Source organism: Cloeon dipterum, chromosome 3 (assembly GCF_949628265.1).
Source record: "Cloeon dipterum chromosome 3, ieCloDipt1.1, whole genome shotgun sequence".
Lineage (NCBI taxonomy): Eukaryota > Metazoa > Arthropoda > Insecta > Ephemeroptera > Baetidae > Cloeon > Cloeon dipterum.
In genome coordinates, this window is record NC_088788.1 from 7,272,782 (window position 1) to 7,288,969 (window position 16,188).

General features: G+C 39.8%; 1 protein-coding gene across 1 annotated transcript in view; it reads left to right on the forward strand.

Annotated features, from left to right (window-relative positions):
• The window catches only part of LOC135939092 (serine/threonine-protein phosphatase 4 regulatory subunit 1-like), a 33,406-nt gene that overhangs the window by 4,032 nt on the left and 13,186 nt on the right, over window positions 1-16,188 (forward strand). Inside the window, exon 3 of the mRNA XM_065483274.1 lies at window positions 7,514-7,658. Within this exon, the coding sequence (XP_065339346.1) occupies window positions 7,514-7,658 (145 nt within the window). The remainder of the gene's footprint in view (window positions 1-7,513; window positions 7,659-16,188) is intronic.

Sequence of the window (16,188 nt, forward strand, 5' to 3'; positions counted from 1 at the left end):
GAAAATAAATGTGTTGCTTCATTTCATTAAAAAATTCCGAGGAGCAGCTGCGAAAAAGGTTTTTCTGGTCATCTATTAGGAAAATTAATAGAATAGAATATTTTTTAAACGCCAAAGGCGTACAACTGGCACTTGTTTTAGTCAACTTATTGATTGAAGGGTTCAGGCCTCTATTTTCACAACATTAAAAATAAAAAATCTGTGTAAAGAATTCTATTGATACGGCCACAAAGTTATTTAATTTAGCAATCTCGCCTGTTGCATCCTACGGTATTGAAGCTATATGGTCATATTTAAATTTAAATGATTTCAATAAATTAGAAAAGTGCTAAATCCAGATTCTTCAAAAAGGCGCTGGGCGTTGATAAACGAATGCGTCATTTTTTCTCTTTGTTAAAATCTCCGCTCTTGTGTTACAAAAGACTTGTCTTGTCGCCTTCCATTTTTCGACCCTAAAAACACTTTTGTGTCGTTTTTCTCATTTATTTTTGCTACATAATGCCTGTCTCTACCTACCGCTGTGATATTTACCTTCGCAGTTTTAAAATTAAGCTTTATTCTGCTTTAGGTTCCCGAAATCCGGTCGATTTTCTTGGTGAACCTCGATTGCTTTTCATGATTTATTGCACAGCGTACTGCTTTTCGGAGAACCCCTTTGTCGTGAAATAAAATCAGATTTAAAGCAGAGAGGTAAATCCTCACCGTCCGAGGATAAGTTGATAAAATGTTGTTTCTATAAATAATTGTCTCATTACTTTATGGATGTGTGCTGATTTGGGGCAGAGTTGCCCTGTCAGCCCATAATAAACTTAATTTTGAAACTAAACCTTCTCCAACAACAATTTTTGTCGTCTTGCTGATTTTTTAAACAAACAACCATTAAACTATCCTCTCTCAAAGGGCAACCGAATAAAATTTCAACGCACGGTTTGAGATTAAAGAGCAGCTCTGCGGGTCCGCCATTTTGATTTTAAATTTCAATCGAGCCGATTACCTACGTTAATTCCGCGTGTGTGCAGCACCTTGGCTCGTTCGTTCGTTCGCTCGCTCGCTCGAGTGGAAAGTTTACGAGCGGAGTTAACAGAGCAGTTCGAACGCAATTCACTTAATTAATTAGCCTAATTAGCTGATTAAGAAATGAGCAGACGCGTCGCCTTGGATGGAAAAGCCGCGTCACACTCAACACTCCGTATTTTTCGTGTAGAGCTCGCATGGAGGGAAAAAAAGATAATGCAGCGAAGGTCTCTGACCTGCATTACGGCGGAGTCAGGCGGAGAGAAAGCGGAGCACACCCCCCAGGGATAAACAAGGGATGCTCAGCGTTCAGGGTCGGCAATAAAGCGTCTCCCTCCCTGCACGAGTCAGGACGAGATCCGATTACTAAATAAAAGACTACCGACTTAATTTCGAGAGGATGGAAGGAACAAACGAAAATTGATACGCGTCGCCTCTGCATGTTGCTTAATTTTCTCATGTCGTTGGCTAGAGTTGAGCTTTTACAGATTTTGATTTATGTGAAACAAAACTGAGATTAAGTGACATTTTAAATTTTTTTCTTGATTTTTTTTTTGCTCTTTATATCCCTGCCCGAGGAGCGGGAAGAGCGTGCACTGCACTAGCACGAATGCTGACACCCTGGCGAGTCCCAATAACACCGCGAACGGATAACATGGGCGCACATTTCAGGGACCCAGCCCACTCAAGGGCCATTTGCCTCCGCAATTTTGTTTTTAAAATTCGTCCCGTGAAGCAAAATCACGCGTGCAGGAAAGGTGCAAACCAGCAAGTAGTAGCGAGTCGGCGCCGCTGCGCCTCCCAAGCCCGTTGAGCTATATTTGAGCATTTCGAGTCACTAAACTAACCACTTTTTGCCATCTCTGACATTGGGTGGCCAGTATTAGATCTCGGAACTGCTCAAAAAATACCTCCCAATGCTTTGACACTCCTGAGAATGCCTTAACAATGCGAGATGCGAGCCAACAGGCTGCTATTGTTTTCTAGTGTTTTTGAAGCAATTTTAAAATCATTTTTAAACAGATGCGAAATTCTTCCTTTACCAGATTAAATCGCAGCTTTTAGTTCGTCCACAGCACTTTTTTTCGTTTCGTAGGCGATTCTCTCAGAAATTTACTTGTGTTAGCTTCGTTTTTTTTTAACAAATGTGGACCTCTCCTGTCAATCTGTGCGTTGGTGTGTTATTTTTAAAGTTTTTACCCGAGAAAATCGACATTTTCCTGTAGGGAGGCAGTTTACGGACATGAAAACTGGTAGCAACTTATTTTTCTATTTATTTAGGCTTCAGAACAATCCCCTCACTCCAATTTAATAGAGGAGATCCAGAGTTCAAATGTTTTAAAAAAAAAAATAGTGAACCCTCATTAAACACGCAAACGACTGAAAACTCAGTTTCAAACCGCACCGATTCCGCCATCTTGAAATGTGCATCGCTGTAGTAAGATCTGCTGCATGTCGAAATTGCGAACCAACCGCGGGAGCAACCTGTTGATCCGAAAAAAGGTCTCTTTTGAGGACATTTGCTCTCCACGGTACAAAGAAACCCCGCTGCGTAGGTTCTACCTGACATGACCTTGTTTTACCCTATTGTCACAGTCGGGGTTAGGGGGGCGGCTTTTCAGCCGCCGAGGGTACAAACCGACGATCTCTCTCGCGCGCGCCTTCCGCTCTTTTGCTCAAGTGATGTTGCCGCTTCGCCCCTAGGGGAGTAGGAAAATTCCAAGGAATGTGCGGCCTCCGACCCGGAGGCGGCAGAGCGGCGGAGGCTGCAGAGCGGCGGCAGTTGAGCGATCGCAACGCCCCCAGCAGCCGGCCGATCTGCGATTGGAGCGGGGTACTCGGTTCGACTCTCTCTCACACTGCCGGCCGCTGGACCCGCCTCAAAGCCGTATAGAATATGGAGGACGATGATTTTAAAGCACTGCAAACTCGCGAAATAGCTGAAAAACTTAAATTTAAGGATTTTGAACCTGGTTTTTGAAAGCTGACGTGGTGTATTTTGCAGAAATAAATTTTAACTGGAAAATTGTAATATACCTATGCTATATTAGCAAGTATAAAATAAATTTCGCTATAAATAGTGCAATAAAATAGGTAATTAAATCGAAGGAAAACCAATAATAAATGAACTCAATACTTGTGCAATGATAATTCTCCTTGGGTGACCAGGGATATATAAAACACCACCAGCTTTGACAGCTAAAAGAAATTGATTTATCTTGAGCATAAAAAGGACCATGAGAAGCGGTCCCTCTCTGTATGATGTCCAGATGTGTTTTTTCTAAGAAAACTATTATTGTGTACGAACAGGATAAGCAAATTCGACATGCACATTTGTGTGCTTATAGAATAATAACAAAATATAGATTTATGACAAGGGCGAGAGTGCTCGACCTGTTTGACAAGACATTGCTTTTGTAAACAGTGCTCTGATCACCTGTGCTGCTGGTGACCTCTTGTTCTCAGTGCAGTTTTCTTGTGGTTGCTTATTGTTGAAAACAATGATTGTCTGCTTCACTTGAATGTACCTTTCCTCTGTGGGACAGGAAAAGTGGTTCTGCCCATTTGGCTTGGCTCGGACACAAGGAAACCCACATAAAACCTTAGCTGCCAAAGCTGGTGTTTTATATATCCCTGGTCACCCAAGGAGAATTATCATTGCACAAGTATTGAGTTCATTTATTATTGGTTTTCCTTCGATTTAATTACCTATTTTATTGCACTATTTATAGCGAAATTTATTTTATACTTGCTAATATAGCATAGGTATATTACAAAATTAAAATAATAATTAGGAAAATTTGGACCTCGTTAAATATTAAAGGGTAAATTATGCCCCCGGTAAATAGTCCAATTTGAGAAATGCGTCAAAGAATATTAAGGAAATGGTGCGATGTGTCAAAACTTATTGCAAAAAATGTTTTAAATCTAATTTATCTTTTTAGGATTATCAAATGAACCCTTTTTATTTTGTCAAATATTTTTTCAATGTTTTTCATATACTAGACCGGTGTTTTCTGTCCAGAAATCTACCAATTCGCACAAATTTTTGTCTACAAACCAAACACTTGTGAAATAGTGGCCGGGAAACTGACTATAAAATTATTCAAAAGCAGATCTTTCTTGAAAATCCTGAAATTCTTTTTTGCCTTTCCACAATTATTACTTTATAACTGCTATCAGGAACGAGCTAAAATTTGGCCAGAGTACCGGATAAATTTACGAAAAAAAATATGCTACAAAGTTTTCATGCTAATGAAGCACACAGTCTTGCTTTTTCATTATTTATTTCTTCAGAAGGGAAACTTCCCAAACTTCCCTCATAATAGGCGAACTGTTGTATAGATCGCGAGCGGAGGAAACGAATTAAAGCGAGCAAATATCGACAAGCCTGTCATTTTTTATATATATCATATTTTTTTAGACAATCAAACTATCGCTTCTTGGTCCTGATTTGGTCGTTCCTGAATCAACAAATTTCGCTGTTTCAAAATTATATTAAAATTTAATTAATTAAACCCTTTGGGTCTAGTTAACTCAAATATAAAAAAACTGCTTCCATTCCTGTTAACCATTTAAGAAACAAGTTTAGTGCTTCAATTTTCCTCCATTAAAATCACAAATTTAGCCTCAATTTTCGCGAACAACAATTTCGCAATATTGCTGAGATCTACAGCCAACTAAATTAACAATAAAGCTACACAGTTTAATCACAAGCACGCTTTTGGCGGAAAGCACAGTAGAGAATGCAATAACGGGTCGCGGCGGCAATAAAGCGGAGGCGGCGGCGACAAATCTTTGTGCCGCGATAATTAAGTGGCGCGAGAGACAGAGAGAGAGAGAGAGAGAGAGAGAGAGCGAGCGAGCGGCGTCCTTGCGAGGCCGTCGTCGTCGGCCGCGGAATGGGGCACGCGGAGCGCACAAATCTGTTGATTTGGACCATTGATGGAGGCGCGGGCGGGTGGGGCGTGGTCCTCATCCGAACTGACTCTTGGCCGCGCGAGAGAGTGAGTGTGTGCGAGTCAGTTCAGTGCATGGAGTGTGAGAGTACGTCGTATTGATCAGCCTCGGCCGCGCGCCTTTCATGCCATCCATGCACTGCGGAGCTCACTCGCTCGCGCTAATGGCGCCGCCAAGCGCCGCCGGCGCCTCGCCCAACGTGCAGATAATATGAAAAATGCGTATAAACATCCTGTGGGCAGCGAAATTCTGAATAAAAGCACCGGAAATCTGGGAAAGTTACGCAAAATATGCAAATTAGCTGTTGTATAGGCAATTTTGCTTGAGGATTATTTAGAAATATTTGACAGAACAACTGCGGATGAACCGTCAAAATCACAATACGAATTCGAGCTAATTTTTTCTCATTTTTAATGTTTCGCAGGAAAATTTAACTATTAGGTAATAAATTTTTCCATTCAAATTAAAAATCTGTAGCAATATAGCCATTAAGTATAATTTTTCATCGGCCCAAGAGTATCTTTGCCAGTAAAGTTGTATTTTTCACACGCTTATTCCGCACAGACAAAGTAGAGCATAGCAGGTCAAAAAATCTGAACACTTTGTATGAATTTTGTCTTGGTGACTACAACAAGTAATTGATTTGTTTGTGAAATTTAGCAGATGGGTTGAAGATGAAAAATAAAATCAGCTCTAAAATAGTATTTTAGTCTGAATCACTTTTTCGTTGGCGTCAAAAAGACAGCATATTATATACGCACTTCTTACTGGACAGAATAAAAGAATTAATATTGTCCCCACCGATCCCAGCGCAAACAACGATGCCAGGAAAGGTGTGTGACCTACGCACAAGCACACAATCAAACCATTGTTTGTGAACAAATGCATCGCAGGCAGTGCGATGTAAGCATCGACAAAAACACTGTGGAACACAAAATATTTGTCAATAAACTAAAATGCATCTCTATAATTCAATTTGTCACGCGTCAAATAAGGTGGCCCCAATAAGTGGCATACACAATTGGAAAGATCTCGACGAGAGGAATCGGAATATGCCAAGAAAATATGTTCAAGCAACGAAAATCGGCAAAATTTGAATTTTTATTGAAAGAAGGTCCTTTTTATTATCGTAAATTGTTGAACAAATTGTTAATCGATCAATTGTTTATGGTATCCAACAATTTAAATAATTTTCAATTGTTGCCCAGTATCATCATTCCACTTTAATCTGCAATTTGCAGTCAGAACAGACCAAGCACCTAGTAAAATGCACGTTTTGCCAATTTATAGTGGACAAGATTAATAAAAATAATCGGGTAAAATTTTAATTTAAATAGTTATAAGTCCCTCCGTTTGATTAAAAATTTGTCTGGTCAACTCCTCATTTTAGCAGAAAACTCGAATTATTTATAACTGTTGCCCTATGTATAACAATTCAATTAAAAAAAAAAGAAACTTCGCGTGATTGCACTGAGGAAGTATTTGGCATTCCAGTGTTTGAAATGCACCGCCGCTAATTTAACGATGTTTGTGGTGGTTTTAGAAATCCGTGCAAGCCCATTTTATTCATCATTTTTCCCACAGAAAAATAGTATTATGGTGGCTTCCGAAAGAGCACCCCAAAGGACATATTATATCTTCTCAGAATCCCCTACACACCATCACGTCTATTCACCTCTGTACATGACTGTTCACATTATTTATTTTTACAATGTTCACACTGGACCACCTACGACCTGCGGTCAAAGCTCTAAAGTCTGTAAGAAAAAAAAGTGATCCATCATCCAATAAAGATATTTTAAATCTTTGAGTGGCAGTTCCGGGGAAGAGTACAATCCTCCCCCGTCCCGTGGGATGCCCACCCACAGTGCGACTTGTTATATTTCCTGGTCAAATTTTGTTGTTTGATTATGACATCTCTCGTCGAGATCTATCCAACGATGTGCGAATTCTGCTCCCTATTGCGAAATAAATCACGACTTTCAAGTTGGGAGACGGACGCTTTGTTGCCAATTTTCTACATATTTTCGCGGTTAATGACGATGCTCTGATTGCAATCGGTCCTAAAACGTCTGGCTTTTAAGGAAGGGAAATATATTACGATTTTTTATTCAGAAAAACTGTGCTAAACGTTTTAAACAACATAAACTTATCAGTCGATTTTATTATTAAAAAATATTGTGGTCAACAGTCTAACCATTTGATCCCAAAAACCACAGCAACTCGTCATTCTCTCCACCCTAATACGATTTCCCGCTGTTTAACCATTGTCGTAGGCCTTGTTGCGTCCGTTCCCCACGCGATTAGGGAACAAAATGGGCGTGCGGCGAGCCGGAAAAGTCGCCAGTTACCCCGACATTGGCCGTGACGTTATTTCCAGTTTCGCGGAGACGGAAAATCGCGTTTGCCGCCGTCTGTGCTTCGTGCTCCGTGCTCCGCAATCGATCCCACACTTTTCACGAAATTTTCATTCATCTGCCTTTTGGCACGATTTTCCGCGCCCATTACTAACTCTGTGCTATCTTGTCTTTTCGAACAGGACTGGGGAGTGGCTCGGAGGGCATGAGTGGCGACGCCGAGGATGAACTCTGCGACGACCCCTCGTCCGTCCTCGACGACATCTGCCAGGGCGCCAGGCTCGACATGCTCGAGACGCATCAGCACTCCGACAACCCCTACCATAGGTGAGTCGAAAATTTTCAGTTTTCATTTCTGTTCGGGTTCCGCCTCGTGAAACTGAAGCTGCGTTTTTAAAAAGGAAAGCCGCAAACAGATGACGCCACTGTTTAATTACGAATTTTAGCTATGATTTTGCGTCTCTAGGGTAAAAAATATTATTTTGATCAGGGGAAAATCAAAATTGTGTTCCTGTGAACGCTAAAAATTTTTTCAAGGACAAAACGAATTTTTGTTGCCTATTCTTCAGTATCTGGCTGAATTAATTTCGGTTTAAACTATGTTAAAATAAATATCTCTGCTTCTAAAATGCAGAGCAACAAGATTGTATGAAGAGTCGCATTGAAAATGCCTTAATATATTAAATTAAACAGTGACGCCATCTGTTGACATCCTCAAACTTTCCATAATCGTCCTGTTTGTAACTGTGTGTGACGTCACGGCTGACGTCACATTCGATTGTCTGACGCATCTCATGAATCAATTATCTCCGAATAACACCGTTTTATATACATATAATCTTCTTCCTATTTCTCCCTTTAAACCAGAGGAGAGAGAAGGAGGTGTTAAACCAATAAAAACAGAGGTGTTGAATTAATCCGACGATCGGAGTCCTCTGAAGGCGGCCCACCTGTGACCTGTGTTGTCTCGAATAATTTTGAAGGGCCGCTGTGCGCGCCGCGCCGTCAGTCTGGCGATTGCTAATTACAACTGCCGCGCGTTCTCGCATGTGTGCCGTTTTTCAGAAACACATGCAGCAGCGAGAGAGGCTGCAGCTGCCGGCACGGAGCCATTATTATATTCGCAGCCATTGTCCAAGGGCAGATGGTGAAATGGAGCGACGTACACACACACACTCCCCTTTATTTCCTGCGCCGAAATTCTCTCTTTTTTATTTCGCTTTTCTCCCGCTGGTCTCCGTCGCCAGTTTGAGAATAATTATTTGCCATTGCACTGCAACCGCCAAGAAGTATAGTGCTCATTTCGCGCTGCACCGAACAAAACCAACTATCTCGCTGTTTTGAAAATTAGGCTGCGCGAGAGGAAATGTGTTTCTCGCCCCCTCGCTCGATTGCCTTTTATCCTCCGTCAGTCGGCACTGTCGGCAGTGTCGTCTTCTGCGTGCCCAGGAAATTATTGTGTTAGGGACAGAGATGGAGGAGATTCGAAAATAATTAGAGCCGTTCACACAGGGTTTAATTTAAAGAATCGATTCTTAGGCAAACTCATTGGTGTTTTTGTTTTGATATAAAAAATTATTATATTAAAATTTGATTATAATAGAACAATCGTGTGGGTGAATTTAATTCTACTGATTTTAAAATGGCTTCTTCCACAAGCAAAACATCTAACTAGTCGAAAAATATTTGTAAAATAAATTTTATGTATCACACGCTCTGGTACGTGCGGCAGATGTTTCGGTTCAGCGTTGCTTTACCTAAAAACCAACAGTCACTGCTGCAGTATTAGAGATGGGTTCAGTTAAAGCCTAAATTGACCTAGGAAGCACTGTAATTTTTCGAGAAAATTAGCTGGAAAGTTGCTGTGCTTTCCAAATGGTAATGGCTGTCTCCTTACTTGAAATCCGATTTAATTTCAAAACAAAGAGTTTCCCCAATAAGTGGCATACCGTTGGACAGATCTCGACGAGAGGAATCTAAATATGGCAAGAAAATATGTTCCAGCACTGTAAATTTTGGAGAAAATTGGCAAAATTTGAATTTTACCGTAGGAAGGTCCCTTTTTCACGCAGGGATGGACACACGCAGAGATGAAACAGCCTAGCAGGTATTTCTTTTGAAACCAAGGTGGTCCAAAGGTGCGTGTATAATTATGGAATGGCTAAAGCTGCTGCATTATTGACAAAATTATCATTTTTCACCGAAAATGCGCGTTTGCTGGCTGATTGAATGGCTGTAGCGTAGCGGCTGTATTGTAAAGGCAACAGAGCACGTATCAAAGAATGGCCCGACAAGGCCAACACAAAATGACATAGGTATTTTTTCTCTCCCCATCTCCAACATAGACCGACGAGATTTACTTTAGTACCACACAACACAGCAGCACAGCACATTTTCTACCCATGTGCTGTGCGTGGGTATTGCTCTTTATCAAGCAAGCTGAAGGTTAATGAACCAATTTTACCTGTTAGTTGAACCGATTCACAATGCTTAGTCGAAAAATGATCAATATTTTGAAATCTAATATAAAATATAGTTAAAGGAAAAATTAGTCATTTTCTTAAAGTGGAATGATACTGGGCAACAATTGAAAATTATTTAAATTGTTGGATGCCTTAAACAATTGACCGATAAACAATTTGTTCAACAATTTGCAATAATAAAAAAATGACCTTCCTACAATAAAAATTCAAATTTTGCCAATTTTCTCCAAAATTTACAGTGCTCGAACATATTTTCTTCGCATATTCCGATTCCTCTCGTCGAGATCTGTCCAACGGTGTATGCCACTTATTGGGGAAACTCTTGCTTTTGAAATTAAATCGGATTTCAAGTAAGGAGACAGCCATTACCATTTGAAAAGCACGCTAACTTTCCAGCCAATTTTCTCAAAAAATTACAGCGCTCCTTAGGTCAATTTAGGCTTTAACTGAATCCTAAGGGACGAGTTTATGCATTGGCAACAATAATTTTCCAGGCTTTTCCAGTATAATTCCTCTTTAAGAAAGAGCTCTGGTGAAAATTGGGTTTTAAAACCTTTTACTTGAGGCCGTTCAAATTTAAATGAAATTACAAAAAATTGTAAAAGACGCACATAATTATTTTTTTAGCTAATGATTCGGGGAAAAGTAGTTTTAATGCTAAATTTATATTAAATTGTATCTTTATAGGACAGAAATACAAATCATTTTGCTTAAGTGGCTCCAGGAAGGGTTTAATTGAATATGTTTGTATTTGTACAATTTTTTCCTATGGATACTTTTAAAAAAAGGGGAAGGTATATGGGGAATTTTAAGCGTGAATAGGTGTGCAGTTCAAAGGATTCCGAATGGGAACTATCCTATTGTTAGGAATTGACAAAAGGCTATTTTTCTTTGGCATGCGTGTGATTGATCATTCCAGGATGCTGGAATGCGCACATATATGCTATAGCTTTCAATTTTCTGCTCTTGGCAACTGCCAAACATTGTTAAATTTTAAATTAACTGCTGGGTGTAAACACACAAAATATATTAAATTTGTTGAGTGTATTGATTAAGGACAACAGTTTAGAATTCCCTGCCGCGAGATATAAGGTCGTAATTGTTAAATAATTCCAGAAAAAATCTCGAAGACGTACATTTATATTTTTAAAATTTTTTAAGCTAATGTTACTGTAAATTACTAAAAAATCTGAAGGATTTTTTGCTTCTTAGTTTTAATTGATTGAATTAAATATTTATTAGACACCAAAAGGTGTACAACAGATACAATATACAGAGTAATTAAATCACATATCAATGTTTATTATCACAGAATTTGCACTCGCAGTCCTCACTCGCTCAAGAGTGATAGTTCAATTTTTTACAGATGAAATGGTGAAAACCGTGGCAAGCGTGTCTCGTGAGCATGTGTCTGTTAATAAAGATAGCTCCCTTCCAATTTTGGTTGACCATGGCGGGGGTGACGAAAACCCCGGGTCGATTTCGGAGGCCTTAAAATCCTGGTTGGCCATGAACTTTCTAAACGAATCATTCTCCGGCAGTGAAAATCTCGTTTGCAATTCTTTTGGATCCGGAAAGAGCTCTTTTTAGGAATCTTGATTTGGATGATTTTAATTTAATTTCCTTTATTTGTATTTCACATCGGTACAAAAATCGAAGCTTCTCCATTTCCGTCCGCGCATTTACAAATAATAAGTCTCAAACAACAAAATATTAATAACAGTAAATAGAAGAAACATTTCGTTATGTTTGTGTCGCAAGCGAGTGTTCGTGTTTTGCTACATTTGGTGCTTTGAAATTGAGATATTCATCACAAGTATAAAATTGGTTAGCCTAAACAAAAATCTTTAACTGCTTTTCGTATTCGTCTAACTGCTGGTCACCCCGAATCTCTCTGGAAGTTTATTATTCTAATTTATTAAAGTCTTTGAGATTTAAAAATGGCCAAATCGCTTCTACTCCGTAGCTCGCGATCGGAGCTATTGCTAGATTAAAAATTTTAAGGGCTGTGTTGACTAATGACCTGGGGAGAGAGTTTAATTTGGACGTGGCTAGAATTGATGCTTGTAACTTTTTTCTTAATGTGTTTATAAAACGAGATTCCGGAGGACTGAAACGTTACGCCTAAGTAGGTAAATTCGGTGACGAAATCGACGGCCTCATTTCTCACTACTAAATTGTCGGTTTGCCTCCCTCTTCCCTTTTTTCTAAACTCGAGTACACTGCATATTTCTTTGTTTTAATTCTTAATTAATATTCAAGTATATCTTAACACGGCAAAAATAAACGTCATTTTGCTTTGTTGGCTCCAGCATGTGTTAAATTGAATCTGTTTGTAAAATTCTTTCGAGAGATATGTACTTTGCTAACAAAGCAGGGATTTGAGAGGATGCGTTTTTCGGAATGGAAATATGTCCTTGGGGATTGACAAAAGCTTATTTTTCGTTGGTATGCAACTATGCGTGTGGTCGATCATTCCATTTTGCTGGAATGTTGTACGCACCTGGCTTTCAATTTCCTGCTCTTAACAACTGACAAACATAAACTGCTTGGTGTAAACCAGGTGTAAACACACGAAATATAAATTTGTTGAGTGTATTGATAAATGGCAACAGTGTAGAATTCCCAGCCGCGAGATTTAAGGTCGTAATTGTTAAATAATTCCAGAAAAAAATCTCCAAGACGGACATTTGTATTTTTAAAAACTTTTAAGCTAATGGTACAGAAAATTGCTAAAAAAATCTGAAGGACTTGTTGCTTCTTAGATTTAATTCTGAATTAATATTAAAGTGTATATTAACAGGACAAAAATAAGCATCATATTGCATTGTTTACTCCAGCACGAGTTTAATTGAAACTATGTTTTGTTTGTAAAATGTTTTCTAACGCATGGTTTTCTAACTAATACATAGGGATTTTAGCGTGAAGAGGTGTGCAGTTCAGGAGGGGGCTTCTGAATGGGAACGGTCGGGAATTGACAAAAGCCTATGTTTCTTTGTTGTGTGCGCGATTGATCCTGCCGATACACGCACGGATTTCTATTTCCTATACTCTTAACAATTGCCAAACATTGTTGCTCGCGGTGTAAGCACACGAAATATAAATTTGTTGAGTGTATTGATAAATGACAACAATGTAGAATTCACAGCCGCGAGATTTAAGGTTGAAATTGTTAAAGTGGAATGATACTGGGCAACAATTGAAAATTATTTAAATTGTTGGATGCCATAAACAATTGACCGATAAACAATTTGTTCAAAAATTTGCAATAATAAAAAAATGACCTTCCTACAATGAAAATTCAAATTTTGCCAATTTTCTCCAAAATTTACAGTGCTCGAAAACATTTTCTTGGCATATTCCGATTCCTCTCGTCGAGATCTGTTCAACGGTGTATGCCACTTATTGGGGAAACTCTTGGTTTTGAAATTAAATCGGATTTCAAGTAAGGAGACAGCCATTACCATTTGAAAAGCACGCTAACTTTCCAGCCAATTTTCTCGCAAAATTACAGTGCTTCCTAGGTCAATTTAGGCTTTAACTGAATCCTAAGGGACGAGTTTATGCATTGGCAACAACCATTTTCCAGGCTTTTGCAGTATCATTCCTCTTTAAATAATTCTAGAAAAAAACCTCTGAGACTTACATTTATATTTATAATTTTTTTAATCTTGTGGTACAGAAAATTAATAAAAAATCTGAAGGATTTAATGCTTCCAACTTTTAATTCTGAATTAATATTAAAGTGTATATTAACAGGACAAAAACAAACATCATTTTACTTTTTTTTCTTAATCAAGAACTATTCTTCTCTAAAACGAGAAACTTGGTAATTAAATATTTCATGATAATTAGCCTAATATCTTTTCCCTGGCCACCCCTGCATTCATTCTTTCCCTCTGCTTTTTCATGAATTATTTTATTATCCATCCATTCTAAGACGAATTGGCGCGCTCTTTGTCATCGTTAATCGGTTGTTTTGTGTAGCGTGGTGCCGCGAGTCGAAAATAAAAGTGTCTCGAGGACCCATTGGGCCGATGCTCGCACACGACACACGTGAATCAAAATTAGAGTGGCGAGGGGTGGCACACGGAGGCAGTCGCGGCGGCGAACAGTCAGTGTAATGAGCACCATAAACACCTCTCGTGACGTCAGGCCCGTCTGCAGCTCGTCTCGTCTTCTCTCTCTCTCTCGCTCTCTCTCGCTGGCTCGTCTTATGCATGCTGTCTCTCGTTTCGCGGATCATTTCGCACATGCAGCGTGCTCAGCACGCCTGCCTGGCTCCGCTCTGCCTGCCTGCCAGCCAGCGAGGGAGCTAGAGCGAGCGAGCGAGCGTAAGTCGGCATTGTTGTCGCGCCGCACGTTCTTGCATTGTTGGAATTGCGCGTGCCTCACATGCCGATGCAGGGATTAACTTTTCCAGCGGGAATTTTATGCTCCGTGGCCCTAATTTGCTGGATCTATTTTTTAACGCTAAATTCAAACCTAAGAAGGTTAAAAAATCACAAGGAAATTTATTATCCTGCAAAATAATTGTATTTTTGTGTTAAAAAATTATTAAATGATTTTTTTCGCTTGACAGTGTATAATTTTTTCGCTTAAACCATGTTTTGAAATTAATTTTCTGTCTCCAATAAGCTGGAAACTTTTTAAATCGGCGAAATATTATTTTCAATTTACTTAATAATTTTTTTCTTAAATTTACCATATGAATATGTCGAAATTTTCATCAATATTACGCAAGTAGTTTCAAAACCATTTACTCGCTATTGAATGAAGAAAAATTCTCAATAGCTTGGATCGATTTTTATGCATTCAAAAGCGAGTAAATGGTTTTGAAACTACTTGCGTAATATTGATGAAAATTTCGACACATTCAAATGGTGAATTTCATAAGAAAACTCGCTACTGAATGTAGAAAAATCGATCCAAGCTATAAGGAAATTTAAAAAATTCAAACTACATAATAATTTAAAAAAAAATATAAACCCTGACTTTTACAGGCCTGAAAATGGATAAATAATTGTTAGAAATACTAATTATAAGAGCAGCATTTTTAGAGGATATTTTATTGTGTCTGAATAAATTTCTCGTTCAACAATGCGTGGATTCTGTTGTAAATATTTCACATCGCGAATTCGACACGAAATTTTCACTGCATCCTGCAGAGAATATTCTGAATTCCGCTTCTTTATCAATCTTCTATACAAAGCAACGGAATTGCCTATCAGGAAAGACAGGTGACTCATTTTAAACGAAATCGGAACCTTTTATTATTCACTGATCTAATTTTCTCTTGTTTCCCCGTTGAGTCAGAGCAGCCCAATTTTCCGCCTCATCGCGTTTTTCGCCTTTTGCGGTGGTCAGGAGGCTTGCTTGGTTCATGACTCATGGCCGGTCAGAGGTCACGCTCGTCACGCAATTTTGTGGCCGGCGCGGCGGGAAAAGTCGTCGTTCGACTCGGAGCACCCTTGTGCCCCCCGAGTGGACTCTTTTCGCCGGTCTATTTCGGTCCACCCGCGCGCTGGGCGTGGCTGGCAGGACGTCTTGTGCGCTCTTTTCCCTGCCGCCACCGCCGCAGCCGCCAGCCTGCCACTTGACTGCTTTTTTTGATTAAGCCCAACGCTGGCGATTAGTGTGCATGCAAACGGCCGGCGGATTTTTTAATATCGTCCGCCGCGCCGCCCCCGACTCGTGGAATCTCATATCGCGCTGACGAGGAGAGAGCGTGAGCGTGCATCGCACCCCCGACGCCTGCGCTTCCCCGTGGAAAATTGGGAGAAACTGCGTAGTACGGAGGGGAGCACGTCACGATTGTTGCTCCAGATCGAAATTTAACGAATATTCTCCGCGACATACTAGTGAATTTTATTTCATTTCCTCTGGAAGTAAAAATAGTAAAAGTTCACCCCTAAATATTATTAAATAAAATTTTAATTTCTCCAGTCCTTGACGAAATTTTAGATTATTTAGAATTTGCGCTCAATTTTGGCGCTTTTTCTCTTTATGAAACAGTTGTCCGCACTACTTGAGTTTAATTAGTGGTGGTCAACACAACAATGCGCGAGTGCAGTGCAATGTGGCGTTTCCTGTGCCGTCCTTTGCTTCGATCGCCAGGTGCTGCTTGCCGCGGAGGCTCTTCGGGGCGCGTGTCAGAGGCTTCCTTGCGTCCAGCTGCCGCGTAGCTTGCTCGCTCGCTCTCTGCACCTGCATCGCTAGCACACACGGCGACCAATAACACGAAATATTCATAGTAGTCGTGTTGCCGCCGCATTTTATTACAAGGGTTGATTTCGCTTTTAATTACGCTTCCGCGTGTGCAGCAGGGAGAGAGATAGAGAAAGAGAGATCGACTTTATTTTTAGCCTGGCTGG